Raw genomic sequence first — 16650 nt, 5'->3', positions numbered from 1 at the left:
CCCTCCAGGAAGCGCAGCGTTCACCACACAACGGCACCGACAAGAGCTACTCCCTGCTCGCAGTGCCGGGTGAGTGTGGATTGAGTAACAATCCTTGCAAATTCCAAAGTTCGAGTGAAAACAACATCCCATCGTTTTCTTTTACATGAGGCTCTGTACTATGGGTATTTTTAGGGGAAATGTAGCGTGTTTACGGCTCAATGGTTGACATTTTTGAGTAAAAAATAGGTTTTTACAGCACTCATAATTTCAGCACAGTTGCTTAGCATACAAGTTTCTGGGTTTTGATGACGCCACAGTTAAAAATAAGGTATTTCATATAAGCATTCATCTTGACTGACCCTACTAAAGTCGGTGGGGGTACCGTGGAGTCGATGCATATAACTACTTAATTTTATTTTTGAAAATCTGGTTTTAATAATTTATTTGGTAGAGGGCACAATGTTTCTAACAGAGGCACCTTGCACCGCTGTCAATACAGGGAAAGGAGAAATAACATGAACAAGAGTTTTACATCTAGATGGGACAATGACGAGGGCGTTCCCGACTGTGGAAAGTGCCACAGCGGACCATGGAAGGGGGACGCAACTGACAAGGGCGTTCCCGACTGTGAAAAGTGTTACAGCGTACCATGGAAGGGGGACGCAACTGACGAGGGCGTTCCCGACTGTGGAAAGTGCCACAGCGGACCATGGAAGGAGGACGTAACTGACGAGGGCGTTCCCGACTGTGGAAAGTGCCACATCGGACCTTGGAAGGAGGACGTAACTGACGAGGGCTTTCCCGACTGTGGAAAGTGCCACAGCGGACCATGGAAGGGGGAAGTAACTGACGAGGGCTTTCCAGACTGTGGAAAGTGCCACAGCGGACCATGTAAGGGGGATGTAACTGACGAGGGCGTTCCCGATTGTGGAAAGTGTCACAGCTTACTATGGAAGGGGGATGTAACTGACGCGGGCCTTCCCGACTGAAAAAGTGCCACAGCCGACCATGTAAGGGGGATGCAACTGACAAGGGCTTTCCCGACTGTCAAATGTCACAGCGGACCATGGAAGGGGGATGTAACTGACAAGGGCTTTCCCAACTGTGAAAAGTCACAGCGGACCATGGAAGAGGGAACGTAACTGATGAGGGCGTTCCCGACTGTGAACAGTGTCACAGCATACCATGGAAGGGGGATGTAACTGACGAGGGCCTTCCCGACTGTGAAAAAGTGCCACAGCCGACCATGGAAGGGGGACGCAACTGACGAGGGCGTTCCCGACTGTGGAAAGTGCCACAGCGGACCATGGAAGGAGGATGTAACTGACGAGGGCGTTCCCGATTGTGGAAAGTGTCACAGCTTACTATGGAAGGGGGATGTAACTGACGAGGGCCTTCCCGACTGTGAAAAAGTGCCACAGCCGACCATGTAAGGGGGATGCAACTGACAAGGGCTTTCCCGACTGTCAAATGTCACAGCGGACCATGGAAGGGGGATGTAACTGACGAGGGCGTTCCCGACTGTGAAATGTCACAGCGGACCATGGAAGGGGGATGTAACTGACAAGGGCTTTCCCAACTGTGAAAAGTCACAGCGGACCATGGAAGAGGGAACGTAACTGATGAGGGCGTACCCGACTGTGAACAGTGTCACAGCATACCATGGAAGGGGGATGTAACTGACGAGGGCCTTCCCGACTGTGAAAAAGTGCCACAGCCGACCATGTAAGGGGGACGTAACTGACAGGCAGGAGAAAAGAAAAGTGTCATGTGCAAATACCATAAGGAACATGAAGACTGTATACAGAAAATTACAACTACTCCATCCAAGAGAAACTTCGTCCTCCCTTTAGCCTGAGAGAAGTTAATAGAGAAGGTTATTAATTAAAAAAAAAAAACATTTATGGAAACCTTAGCAGAAGAAGGCCTTGCAAGTCAGGGAGCCTGGGTGAAATAGTTAAGCATTTAATAAACTGCACTAACAGCTGCAGTGATTGGTCTTTACAGGGTGCCACTCACCTATACACTTGTGGTCATGCAGCAGCCAGCCCTTCTTACACAGCAGGCAGTCGGAGTCTGCAGGCCCCGTGCACTTACTGCAAGACTTGTAGCATTCTGCCGGAGGAGAGAAAAATCATAAAAAGAACTCAACATGATACACTGAAGAGAGCAGAACAGGAAAAGCAATTTACCGCAAGGAAGACATACCAAATATATGGATTATACTGAACAGTGCCTCCCCCAGGAGGTTCCAGGTGAATTACAAAATCGGCAAGAGAGAAACCGTTAACTATTAGCGCCTTGCGGTGACAAAGCCATCTATCCAAGCTAATCAGAAGCTCGGACTGCAGGCTTCATCTCCTAGCATGGGCTGCAATCCAGGATTCGCACAGCACCCAACACCCAGTTGCTGCACACCCGCAGTAGCTGCCTATGGACATAGAGAAGGGACTACGTGGAGCTCCCTTTTGCATTATGTAGGCGGCCATTATTCTGTAGAATTAAATTCTATTAGAACCCTAGACAACACAGCAGGTTCACACTAGCTAGAACCGTCTTGCATTCTGGCTTTCCTAGGAAAATAATAGAAACACAATGACGTACTTCCATTTCCTTAGTGCCTTTAACTTGGTCTTCATTTTACAAACCTTTGCCAAGAGTATTCTCCAAGTTATTAGCCGCGACTAGAGTCTTACTGTAATTTCACCTGCAACAAAGAGGGTTATTTTTGGGCACCTCTCCTTCGATCAATTTGTGCCAAAGCAGTACCTCATACTCTACAAGTCTCTGTTGTAGGGTTTCTGGTAGATCACAAAGCATGAGACGCCTCCTGGAGTGGGTCTGTCAAGTTCTATTCGAGAAGACTTTAAGAACAGTTGCCCTGGGCTTGGAGGGAACTCCAGTGCGCGTGGATACCTGACTGGCAAATGTAGCTGCCACTCGTTTATTCACTGCAGGACCCCATCTGGGGTGGACATAGATGGTCATTATTTCCACACTTTTGAAATCTTGCATTATGCATTGGATAGGCTTGGAGTGAACAGGGAAGAGCAGCTGTCTTTCTGCTGAGAAAGGAGAACACTGGGACCAGTGCTGTCAGATTTCCACTCAGAGAAAGAAAGAAAGTTGATTCGGTAGGCCTTCTTCTAGATCTCTTTCAACATCCCCCCAAAATATTGAGCTTTCAGAACTGATCCCGTTTGGCCACAAAACCAAGTGGTCATGGTAGCCCAGTGTTCGGTTTGGTAATCCGGGCCAAAATGCCACTTCTTGAAATGACCAATCCAAAGCTATCTCTGAAGACATGTTTTCTCACATCCTGGTTGTCCAAAATTCCCTTGAGATTTGTAGTGGGAGCTCGGGCAAGTCAACCATTGGAAGACAGAGCGCAACGCTTTTTACAATGCACTTTGGAGTCATTGGATCAGCTTTTCCTGCAATGCCCCTGCTTCTGAGCCAGTCGTGTGAACTATTCCTTTGGCAATCCATTTCAAGCGGGAGGACCTAAACATCAACATAGCACCCAAAGAATATTAACCTTAAAAGGAGATAATTACTTTGTTCTTCTTGTTGGAGTTTCTGTGCTTTGCAAACACGTTAGCGCCTCTAGTATTGAGAAAGTGTAAGTAACGTTCTCGGCGCTACCTTCCCAGTGCTCACAATGTTCTGAAGGCATTTCCTGCTAACTGCACTTCAAAACCGCAAAGCAAGCTATGAAGCAAGAAAGGGTTAAAGCATGCAATAAAAACAAAAGTGAGCGCTTCTTGAATAGTAAACCTAGGCTTGAATAGTAGAAATATGGAGCTCATAACTCACTAGACTTAGTCCTTCCTGCTGGCACTTTATATAAACAGAGCTCATTTGTGAATGTGGTACCCAGGGAACAGAATGATGAGATATTTGACTAGAAAGCTAGTTGCCCATGGGGACTCATGAAATTATCTAAGAACTTAAGGTTGCTCTTTGGAGGGCCTCCTAATGGGGAGCTATGGCCATTTTATCTGCTACCACCCAAACGATAAGTAGCAAAGTGTCGAATTGCTTTGGGGGAAGGAAGGCGATACATATCTCCAAATGTGGCTCCAATGCACTGGGGCCCCATTGCCTTTTATAACTGGACGATATTTCCCTTAGTTCGGCATTCAACACTGTCAATCGGGTCCAACCATGGACGAGGTTGTGTTTATGGGGCTGTCCAGAATGGCCATTGTCAATTATTACACATCTGTATAGTGGTAACAGGCTCTGGGTGCGACTAGACAACTCTGGTACAGCGACAGCTGCTGTAGATGTGAACAGAGGGGTTAGACAAGGTTGTGTCCAAGCTGCCCTTCTGTTCACTCTATATCTAGCTGACCTTCCAGCAAAGTTGCTGGCTGTAGATGGATGCCCAGTCAAGCTTGGTCCCAGACACTGGGAGCTTGCTTTATGCGGACGACCTTGTTCTGTACAATAAGGGGAGCCAAAGAACAAGTTACTTACCTTATCTGGTAACGTTCTTGCGATGGGATGTTCCTCCGATGTATTCCACATCTATGACAGGTAATGACCGCAGCACAGCTGCGGTCATTACCTGTCATAGATGTGGAATATGTCGGAGGACAAAATCCCCTCGAAAATAAATGTAAGACTCGTATAGAGTTTGCAGAACAGAATGATCTCGTGATCAACATGTATAAGAATAAAATGATGTTAGTATCCGGAAGTAACCCCGCTAGAGTAAACTTTCAGATTGATTCTCACAGTGTCGATTATGTAGACAGTTACTTCTATTTAGGAGTTGAGATGATGGCAGATGGGGAGAATAAATCTATTGTGGAGTTTAAAAAAGGAAGGCAAGACAGTTTGCTTGTTTGATTGGCAAATTTGCGAACCAGACTGCGAGATATTCGATCGAAGGTATCCTCAAACTGTATAAGCAAAGCTTTACACCTGCCATATTATATGGCCTTGAAGCTTTAGTCATTAAAGATCTCACATGGCTTAATGCAGTGTAGGGAATCTTTTGGAGGAAGCTGCTACACCTGTCCCCTACCACGCAAATGGCTCATCTCTGCCTTGAACTAGGATTGGTTTCCCTTAAGAGTCAGGTTCTTATACTCCGAGGTTCTCTCTACATGAAATCCTGCGGTTTCCTCCAATGCCCACTGCTACATTTTAATGGTACAAATTACGATCTGAAATCTCTCAATAACATGCAAAACCGAATTATGAATGTTTAATGGACATGAGTTGGATACCCGATTATACACGGGGTACAAAGTATGTAGAATTGAAGGCTATGTTTAAATGTAAACTTGAACAGTGGGACTGGATTAACAACTATTTGTATCGCCAGACACTACATAACTTCAAATATATATCGAATTTTATCCACAATTACCCAAAATGCAACAGTACCTCTTGAAATGTCTATGTCCGTAAATGTATGATGAAATTGCGAGCAAACCAACTCCCAGTGCTTGCATTACAAGGTAGCCACACTAACATCCCTCTTGAACATGAATATGCCGTGTCTGCAAGCGGCCGTCGAACATAGAATCCCGAAGACATGTCCTACCTTTATGTCCCAAGATGGGAACAGTTTATATGACTAACATGGGTCGGTTTGTGGGCAGATATGATGCCATAAAAAGAGAGGAATTTTGGAACTCTAACCTCCAATTTGTCCACATAGCACTATGTACGATCTGGGGTCATATATTAAAGTATTTGAATTATCCGAGCACCCACAATTGAGGAGAGGACCTGTTGGATCATATTGTTCTGTTAACTAATATCAATGATCAATGCCAAACGAAATTAAATGAAATGTAATGAATTTATTAACCAATGAATGATGATGATCTAAAGGGTTTTAAGAATAGTTTTTAACTCTTAATATGGATTTTTAGAAGTTAAATAACATGTTGTAAATCTACTATGAAAATGTGCTTTTGTGAGCACCGTTTTAAGAGCGACATGTCATGATGAGTGATGAGGTCTCCAAGGAACCTGAGACAATGAAATGCTTAAATGTTTACAATTTTTATATGTTTTTATGACTTATGTTCCATATGTTTTATGTTTTTGCAAAGGTTCATAATGACTCAATACAAAGAAATAATAAAATATATTTCCATTAAACAGGTAACAAAGAAAAAAAGGGCTCCCATTATTGATATAAAAAGGTCAGTGTCTTCTAGTTAGTGCGCTCCCCTTAGCTATTAACAGCTGAAAACGGGACATTTAGTATATATATATTTTTTTTAAAAGAGACTAATATTTCTAAATTGTATTCACTTATGCATGCTTCATGGACAATTCTGCTTTTTCTAAATTATATTTTTTGGTTTTATATGTACGCAAGCCATAAATCAATTAATTAACCAACCTTGCAGGAATGAAAGCCTGACCTTGCTCTACCAACATTTATTAGTCGGTAATTTAATGAGGATGGAACACCTTTGACTCCGGTGGATATTCCACACGGACATCGTTCCAGCTGTTTCTCTCAAGACTGTAGAAGCTGGGCTTTCCAGCTGTTTCTGCCTCTGCTCGGGCAGCGGCAGACAGTACAGACAGCAGCAGTGATTAAGGATGGAACAAGCTTGGATCTTAGGGATCAAAGCAGTAGGAGAACGCTGGGAGGGAGGCCCTCCACCTCCCTTCTCTACTGCCACAAGAGGACAGGACCCTTGTGGAGATCAGAGGTCAAGGAGTCCATGGCTGGATTAAGGCCGAGCGTGGGGCGGGCAGCTAGCAGAGAGGAGCGATTAACATGGTGGCCGGAGTGGGGGGAGGGGGTTTGGAGGATGGAGTTTTCAGTCCATGCTGGGTGAGGATTTAGAAGATTGCATGGCTGAGTGGATGGTTTGCTCTGGTTTCATCTGGCATGGGACCTTCAAAATTGCCAGTCAGTAACTTCAGCGGGGGAGGGCGGCATTGCTAGGGGGGGACTGAGGGGGCTATAACCCCAGGTCTTTTGCTTGTAGCCCTGGATAGAAGCTCAGGGGCTACAACCAAAAGGCTAGCTAGCCCCGAGTCCCGCCAGCCATGGCATTAGCATAGCCCGATCTTGTCCAGACCTAGCAAGACCCCTGCGGGGGAGCGCGTGTTATGAGGCGCAAAGGAATGCACCCCACATGGTGCCTGGAGGTGTGGACAAGGCACGGGGGTGATGCACAAAGGAATACAATGAGCAGATTTGGAAGGTTCATGTGCAGGGGTGCCCGGAGATTTCCCCATATTTTCTACAGCTAGTGTCTGGGTTTGCAATGCTTTGGTGCAGCCAATGTCAGGGCGCAGGATGATAGGGTAGAACCAGTCTAGCGAGCACAGGTTACAGGAGGTACAACCCTCAGTGGCAGTGAAACTGCTCTGGTTCAACCAGTCTCTTTGATGATATTGATTGGATGCAGCCAGCATCTGATCATAGATTGATGGGGTAGAGAGACATTCTGCTGAGCACAGGTTATGGAAGGCACAGCTAGCCAAAGGGAGTGACTTTTCTCTGGTTCACAAAGACGCTTTGATGATATTGCTTGGGTGCAGCCAGTGTTGAAGCACAGGGTGATGGGGTAGAGCCAGTTTGCTGAGCCCAAGTTGCCAGAGTTACAACCGATCTCAAGGTTTGCAGTAGTCGTCTGCAGCCATTCTGTGAACTTAGGACCTACTAGTGTAGTCAGTGTGTCATCAGAGTGTGCCTGGGCAAAGCCAGTCCCTGTATAGCGCTACAGGCATAGCAAATATTGAGAAAGCAGGCCATGAGCACAAGGTACTACAGGCCAAGGATACGGAAAGGCCATGGCAAAAACTATGCCTGCAACCCAAGGAAGAGCCGCCAGTCTCTTGCCAGCGTCAGGGTTAATAGCGGTCAGACGATCAAAGCAAACTTGGCTAAGATCTACGACAGTGCTGCTTAGGAGATCCAACAAAGAACTCTCCATGAAATAGGTCTCAAACACATGCCCAAAGAATGTACGGCTATAGAATCTGAGAATGAAATATAGTTATCTGTGCGGTGGACGGGTTATGAAGAGCTGTTAAAAAGACATAACCACACTATAAACAACATTATTAATTATTTATTTAATGTGTTTCAGTTTACAAGTAAACTTTACACATTACATGAATATTAAAGACATTCAGTTATACATTTCATCAGAATGATATAAAATATAAGATACCAAGTTAAAAAAAAAACTAAATTTGCAATATTTAAACACTAGATCATCTAATCAGTCACACAAATTAAACAACATTATATACTTTAAAGTATGGCATGACGAATAGAAGACAGCATAGGAGTTGGGAGGTAAAGACTGAGTGACATGGAATAACCGAGAGATTGGGGTGCCCAGGCCTAGCCGGACTTCGATAGTCCCAAGAACAGTGTTGTCATGGGCTCTTCCCCATTCTGCCCTACGCAGGGGAAAGAGGAACAGGTAAGATGCCATCTCATTTCTGAATGCCACCTCATAACAGAAGAACTATTTTAGCATTGGCTTTAAAGACCAGCTAGACTATAGCGCCTTGACTGAGATAAGCAAATGGATTCCTAGATTATATCCTGTGAGAATATATTTTATTATCTTTAAGTATAGGTATCAAAGATAGTATTGTGGTATATTCTAAAGGGAAGTACAAACTGCAATACTTAAACCAGCAACTGTGGTGCTTTGCACTGTAACAGTGTATTGCGATAAATTCAATGTGTTGCGATGAATTCAGCGGAGTAATCCCAGAATCCCAGCCTATAACCTCCTCTCACGTGGGCCATCAAGGGAATGGGGTGACTGCATCAGGAGGGATGTGGTATTCATCCTCTTATGAGGATGAAGGTTTGCAAACGCCTGAAGACCTGATGGCATAGGGCCACCGTAGGGCTGCCCCTACCAGTCTAACCCAATTTACCAAATATAGAAGACTTCTTTGCGAGAATGAAAAGGAAGAATATCAGGAAAAGGGGGTTCTGCTACTACTATTAGTAGTACCGATTCTGTGTGGGATTCCGCTTATAAATATAAGAAAGGGACCCCAATTCCTTTAAACCTGCCATTAAACATAGGTCACATAAATCCCTTCAACAAAGTGAATTAAAAGATGTTGAAGATTCTCATGCTGATTTAACTAAGAATATTGCGGACTTTCAGTCCTATAATGCTCTTGGTACTGGGACGAAGAAGAGAGGTACAGAGTTACCGAACGGTAGTATGCAGTCTAGTGGTTGCAATAACCCACACCTGAGCGGGACCTTTAAATGTTTAAAGGACCTTCAGCTGCGGGTTGATCAGAGGCAGCAGGAGCAGCAGAGCAGAAGTTGGCATTGCTGTTTTATTGACCACAGGACGCTGTGAAGTTGTGTTGCCCAAGAGATGAAGAGGATGTCCCTGCAACCTGCATCTCGCTCTGGTGAGCGTATTACACCGGAGTGCGTGTGAAGCAGTAAGATCTCCATTAGCAGACTGCACGGTCAGCTGGAAGATGACCGGTGCTGTCAGACAGGTGGCAAACCCAGACGAGCAGTCCAGCAGAGGAAGTTAATCTGGAGGGGACGCCAGCAACAACCAGTGAGTTGGCCTAAGCGAGGTACCACCGGGGGCTCCCAGACCCGCCGATATACCCGAAAGCTAATTTTGAATACCGAACAGTTGAATACAAACAAACTGAACGTAACGCTTCAAAAGAGAGAGGGCGAACCGAAGCAGAGTATAACTCACAGTGTTCACACCAAAAGGGGAGGATTTATAAACAAAGTGAATACGACTTTTGGGGAAAGAAAAGGCCCAGTAAGAAAACACTGTAACCTGCATTGCCCAAGCCAAAGAAGGGCAGATATTAAATCAAAGGGGTACCATTTTACCAACAAACTTTATAAGAAGGCTTTTAGCCCTCAGGACCAGGCTGATGATGCCAAGCAGGGATGGGGTAGGGAGCTCTGGGCCTCACCTAAATGTCATGGTTACATTTATTCTTTGCAACACATTATAGACAGAAGGATATTTATTAAAAGGAGATGCACAGTGCTTCTGATAAGCTATCCCCATAATACTCACTGTGCCAGTAATGTACCGGAGACGAGAACAACCAACGTTGATGCATGAAAAATAAGACTTTTACAAATCTCTTGTCTTTCTTCATAGATTGAATCTTACTAAATCAACATGATACACAAACCCATTTGTTGTCTATTTCAACATTACAATAACCACAGCTCAAATCTCTGCATGAGATGAGTCTCAAGTCACTTCTCTTTAAAACAATTGGTATCATCACTTCACCTTCTGAATATTACATCTTGGTCCATCTGTTCCTTAAGGAGGGGTACAGTTCTAAAGATTCTGAAACCTATTTCTATCACTTAAAACAAACCAATATTCTTAATTAAATGAATCAAATGTGTGCGCCTAGATATTTTAAGCAATGCAAAGCGCAATGCGACGGGACCAGAATACCACACTGATCAGTCAAGCAAAACTCGATGCATTGCAAAGAATAAATGTATAACTACAAATTGGAGTCGATGGGTAATCACCTCGTGTCTGTACCCTAGTCTATGCAACACATTATAGACAGAAGCATATTTATTAAAAGGTTATTCCTACAGCTAAGTCCCTAGCAGTACTTGTTTAGCCCTACGTGTTAGGTACCTTCTACAGAGTCGGAGCCAGCCCTAGTGTACGCTGGTGTGCCTCCTACAAGTAGAGGTCCTGACCCTTTCCTCTCACTACTTTCCTAAATCCTTAAAAAGTTAAGTGCTCACTTACTGGGGGTCGGTGTTACTCTTTATTAGTACCGGCTCCACTGTGTGTGTCTTATCAACCTCAATTGTATGACCATTAGGTCAAAGAGTGGTTAAAAAGCTAGTTGTCTATTCTACGGCAGTTGGTTTATGTTAAATGTAAATAGCTATGATACATTTCTTAAACAAGCCCTTTCATCAATGTATGAGGGGTATCAGGGTTTCGGTTATCAATCCAATACTACTTCACCAATAGTCAACCGGTTTCAGCGGAACTGTTTGATGGCAGCTTTCTTCAGGACAAATGCTTTTTATTGCTGCATTCTGCGTGAGATATTTGATTACTTTTTCAAGTCTCCATTTCATGGATGCTAAGAGGATGTCTTCAGGTTTCCGATGGGCTTATTAGGTCGATCGCCGAGTCCTATGGGGTTAAAAAAAGGAGAAAGACAGATGGAGCTATCATCAGTCTCGGCGTGCTTTTTTAGAGGTAAGTATCTAATGTCCTTATGTGGGAATTTTTCACAATTTGTGGAAGTAGTTTCTTACCTGTGTTGGTCTGTAACTCCCTATGTGTTCTTGTGCCGAGAGTATCTTGGGGAGATCTGTTCTTGGACTTAACCAGACTCCTGTTGTGTTGTCCTTTCAGGAATCTGGGAATAGATGGGTATATATTACTAGTATCCCTTTCTGTGCTGTATTCGGTCTTTTCCACAATGACCATAAAACATGACCAACCACGGCCAAAAAGAAAAGAAAGGGATCCTCTTTACCTGTCTTCTGTGAGTGATCTTGATCGTGTTTCACAGTAAAGGCACATGGTTTATTCTTCTGTGTTTATTGTTGATCCTACAAGAGACAAAGCCCCATTATGTCAGAGCTTATGTTTCCTTTTAGATGCCCGCAATCCTAGGACTATTGTGCACTAGAGGCACACTTAAGCGCTTTTTCCAGTATGTTATTAATGCATAAGGTTTGTGGAACCAGCTTGTGTATCCTTTCGGATGCCCACAATCCTATGGCTATTGTGTGCTAAAATGCACACTTGGGTGCCTTTTCCGGCATGTTATTAATTCGTCTGGTTTACCGAAGTGTCCTAACTCCCATGGGTACATCTCTTTGTATTATTTAATCCCTGCTTACTTTTTAGCTCTCTCTCTAGCTTCGCCGTGTCTCGTTTGTTCTGGTTGTCATTACGAGTGCCCTCTTGGATGATTGCTTACTTAAGGGGCGTTGCAATCACGTGACTGCATTACGTGCGTATTCGGAACTCGGTCAAGCCAATTCTGATATCAAAAAGAGATTTTATACCATACGATGCTTCCTCATGGCTTACTGGACACCCCATCCCGCACGCTATATCTGTTGTAAATATTCTTTAGGTGTTCCGTGCAGGATCGAATTTCCTTAAGTCATGGTATTGTCGGCGACTTGGTAGGGACTACTCATAACTCCCCATGGTTCATGGGGGTTGTAGTCCTGCAGTTGTTTCTGCTGATGCCGTATGTTGTACTTGGCATCTAATCGGAGTGCTTTTGCTTCCGGTACTCTTCGCAAGCGTAGTATTGTACAGGCTAGACCATTGCTAAATATTCTTTTGACATTCCGTGCGAAAAGGTATTATTGGGAGGTGTAGTGTATACAACTTTGTAAGGACTACAAATAACTTCCCGTAGTTCATGGGGGTTGTGATCCTACAGGTGTTTATACTGATGTGCCATATCTTCTACTTGGCATCTAGTCGTAGTGCATTTTCTTTCGGTGCTCATCATGAATGAAGTTTGATGCAGACTTGGCTGCAACCCACTCCCTGTTGGTCCTGGGATCCAAGTATCAAGATGTTGTTTTTATATCTTGTTTTTTATTTTTCTGAGAAAGAAAGAAAGAAAGAAAGAAACAAAGAAAGAAACAAAGAAAGAAAGAGAGAGAGCCAGAAGGCACAGGGAGGTGCTGTGCCAGAAAGTTAAATGTATATAACAAGCCCCCCTCTTTATACCTTCCGAGTTCATTATGGTTGTTTGCGGTTGAGCTCATCATCGCATTAATCTGTGTTCTCCAGGGGATGATGGGGCATGTAGTTTTACCCACATGCTTATCATCACAAATTGAAGCATACATGATGCCAGTAAATATTATGATGAGGACTCTAGGAGGCTTGGTAGTGGCCGGAGAGTTGGTAGGAGACCTGCACAGGTGTGTCATGTGTGGGAATTCCCATTTATTGTAACACCAGAGTTTGCCAGCAAATGTCCTTGTTCAGGCCGGTCTTATGGCTCTGGAGTCTGAAAATCCATTTCTATTCTCTCCTCAGCAGGAGTGCTGCTATGTTGCCACCTCTTTTGGGTAGTTTGACATTTTACAGTATTGTTCATGTAAGTTCATTTTCTCTGTGTTCTATTTGAATGTGATGTTCTACTAGAGAGGATGTACCTCTTTTGGTCCTGATGTTCGACCTATGTTCTCTGATGTGTATTTTTATGGCCCTCATGGTCATTCCAATGTATTTTGCTCTACATGGGCACTGGATCAAATACACCACATTAGTGGTGTTACAATTCGTGAGGTTCCTCTGTTCCCAGGGGTATTACCAGCATATGTCAATGGAGGTTGTTCGTTTTGTGAATTTACATACTGTGCAGTTCACACAAGGTGTGTGCCCAAGTGGCCTAGGTGTGTTCCAGAGTGCTGGTGTATCAGTGGTGTTTAAAGCCTCTTTATATGTGGGCACCAGACTGTCCCTTAAGTTTTTTCTTCATTTGATCTCGAAAAAGGGGTTCCGGTAGATTATTCTCTTCCACATTCAATATATGCCGGGCTTTTCGAGTTTCTTTTTCAAGTGGTTTGTGACTGCTGAGTAGCTAAAGACTGCTGTAATTATGTTGTCTCCTCTATCTTTCTTACCATGTTGGTTGAGGGTTATTTCTCTTAGTATATTCCTTGCCCTCTTTCTGGCTCGTTTGATTATTCTGGGGGGGTAATTCCTGTCCTTTAAGTTATTTACAAGTCTCTCCGATTGTTTGTCATATTCTCTTCTGGTCGTGCAGTTCCTTCTAAATCGGAGGAACTGTCCGAACAGTAGGTTTTATTTCAGCGATCTTTGGTGAAAGCTGGTGTAATCAAGAAGGGAGTCATTTTTTGAAAAACTGTAGTCTGAAAAGTCTTTCCTGTCCTCATGATTCTTAGGTCTAGGAAGGTGGCTTCTGTTTAGCTGGCTTCATGTGTGAATTTAAGAAAGGGGTCAGTTTGTTAATCCATCTAATGAAGTTGTCCAATGTTATTCCGTCTCCATCAAACAACATTAGAATGTCGTTGATGTATCAACTCAAGATGTTCTTGGCAAATGGGTTGGTCTCTGGGTAAATGTGTTTTTCCTCAAAATCTACAACGTATAGGTTTGCTAGAGATGGTGCGAAAGCCGCACCAGCCATGGGCGCGACTATTTGTTCATAATAGCTCTCCTCATTAAGGAAATAATTCTTCGTAAGGGCAATCTGTGCCAGTTGCATAATTAAAGAGATGGGCATGTCGAGGGATCTTGTTTGTTATACCTTTTCTATGACTTATAAGGTTTCTCTTTGAGGGATTTTGGAGTACAGAGATTCTATGTCCATAGTCACTATAAAGATATCAGGATTGTCCAAGGTAAGATTTTCCAAGTGTGCCATGACTGCCGTGGTATCTTTGGTGTATGAACGCCTCTTGCTGTCCTCTTCTCGTAGAAAGAAGTCTGTAAATTGTGATAATGGTTCTAATATGGATCCGATGCCTGACACTATAGGTCGTCCAGGTGGTGGTGAGACCCCTTTGTGGATTTTGGGCAGAGCATAGAAGGCGGGTCACCTCGGATTTTGTGGGCTCAGGAAGGCTGCTTCTTTTTCGCTAATATGGCCTTCAGCTTCTGCTTCTTCTATGATAGGGTTTTATCATATTCCTGGGTTTTTCTGTAGGATCACTTCCTAATTTTTGATATGTAGTGTGATCTTCAATGAGAGTATTCACCATACCTTCATAGTCCTGTTTATTCATGATAACAATGGCTCCCCCTTTGTCAGCAGGTTTTATAACTATTTCATCATTGGTCTGCAGTTCTTTCAGAGCCGTTTTCTATTCTGGTCATGTTGTGGAAACAACTTGTCGCTTCTTCTGCTTCTATCTCCTCCAGTTTCTTTAGAATTATTTTTTCAAAGGTTTGGGATTCCACTGTTACTGCATGTGGTGGCGGGTAGTATGTAGATTTATTAAGCAGTCCTGTGACGTCACGTGTTCCTTTGTAGGTATTTTTTGAAAAGTATTGTTTCAGCCGTATTTTTCTCATCAATTGGGTTATTTCTATTATGGTCTGGCAGGGGTCATGTGTTGATGTAGGTACGAATGATAAACCTTTCTTGAGAACTCGCAGGTGTGTTTGTGATAAGGGAAAAGCTGAGAGATTAACAACCACTGATTCTTTTCCAATTCTCGCAGGGTGCGTTTTCATTCTTGTGGGGCGTTCTGTTAGTACCATCCCCTCCCTCTGTTCCTGGTGACCCTGGGTGACTGTTCCTGCCACCACCCTCTGGACCTGCCACGTCCTCTTGGGGCCTGAAAACTCAGAGTTTTTCCACCTCTGTTTTATTCTTGATCCTCGAAGCGAAGGCTTTTGTTGGTTCTGCCTGTATCTTTGTCCAAACTGCCGCTGGAGAAGTTCCAGTTTCTGGGTCTGTTTCTTTGCTGATTTTGTTTCCATCTCATGGGGCCCGTGCTAGGCACATTGGCACTTTTTTCTTGTTCTTCATAATACGCATCAGTAGTAGAAGGGTAATTTTTCTCATGGGACAGCACTCTGATGTCTTGTTTTTTAGTTTGATCACTTTCTTATTCAGATTGAGATCTTTAAATTCATTCATTGTTGCATCCAGAGTTGCCATGCTTTTCAGGTAATCTCCTATAATCATTTTAGCTGTTATTGCATCTTGTTTCGTGATGATTTCATTCATTATTCTCTCTCATACAGTTTTTGCAGTATTGATAATTAGAATAATCCAGTCCCTTGTACAATTATTCGCTTTAAAGACTTGAAAAAGGAATCAAATATCGTACGCAGAATGCAGCACTAAAAAGCATTTGTCCTGAAGAAAGCGGCCATTAACCAGTTCCGCTGAAACCGGTTGACTATTGTTGAAGTAGTATTGGATTGATAACCCAAACCCTGATACCCCTCATACATTGATGAAAGGGCTTGCTTAAGAAATTTATCATAGCTATTTACATTTAACATAAAACAACTGCCTGTAGAATAGACAACTAGCTTTTTAACCACTCTTTGACCTAATGGTCATACAATTGAGGTTGATAAGACACACACAGTGCAGCCGGTACTAATAAAGAGTAACACCGACCCGAAGTAAGTGAACACTTAACTTTTTAAGAATTTAGGAAAGTAGTGAGAGGAAAGGGTCAGGACCTCTACTTGTAGGCGGCACACCAGCGTACACTAGGGCTGGCTCCGACTCTGTAGAAGGTACCTAACACATAGGGCTAAACAAGTATTGCTAGGGATTTAGCTGTAGGAATAACCTTTTAATAAATCTCCTTCTGTCTATAATGTGTTGCAAAGACTAGGGTAAAGACAAGAGGTGATTACCTATCGACTCCAATTTGCAGTTATACATTTATTCTTTGCAATGCATTGAGTTTTGCTTGACTGATCAGTGTGGTATTCTGGTCCCGTCGCATTGCCCTTTGCATTGCTTAAAATATCTAGGCGCACACATTTGATTCATTTAATTAAGCATATTGGTTTGTTTTAGAAGTAATGGAAATCGGTTTGAGAACCTTTAGAACTGTACCTCTCCTTAGGGAACAGATGGACCAAGATGTAATATTCAGAAGGTGAAGTGATGATACCAATTGTTTTAGTTAAAGAGAAGTGACCTGAGACTCATCTCATGCAGAGATTTGAGCTG

The 16650-nt window shown here is 43.4% G+C and overlaps 1 protein-coding gene across 1 annotated transcript in view; it reads right to left on the bottom strand.

The window, feature by feature from the left end:
* The window catches only part of CRELD1 (cysteine rich with EGF like domains 1), a 204563-nt gene that overhangs the window by 61960 nt on the left and 125953 nt on the right, over positions 1–16650 (bottom strand). Inside the window, exon 7 of the mRNA XM_069643263.1 lies at positions 2002–2097. Within this exon, the coding sequence (XP_069499364.1) occupies positions 2002–2097 (96 nt within the window). The remainder of the gene's footprint in view (positions 1–2001; positions 2098–16650) is intronic.

Source organism: Ambystoma mexicanum, chromosome 2p (genome assembly GCF_040938575.1).
Source record: "Ambystoma mexicanum isolate Mex_15411 chromosome 2p, UKY_AmexF1_1, whole genome shotgun sequence".
NCBI lineage: Eukaryota > Metazoa > Chordata > Amphibia > Caudata > Ambystomatidae > Ambystoma > Ambystoma mexicanum.
The sequence above is the reverse complement of the archived record's forward strand: the minus strand, read 5'-3'. Positions and strand labels throughout refer to the sequence as shown.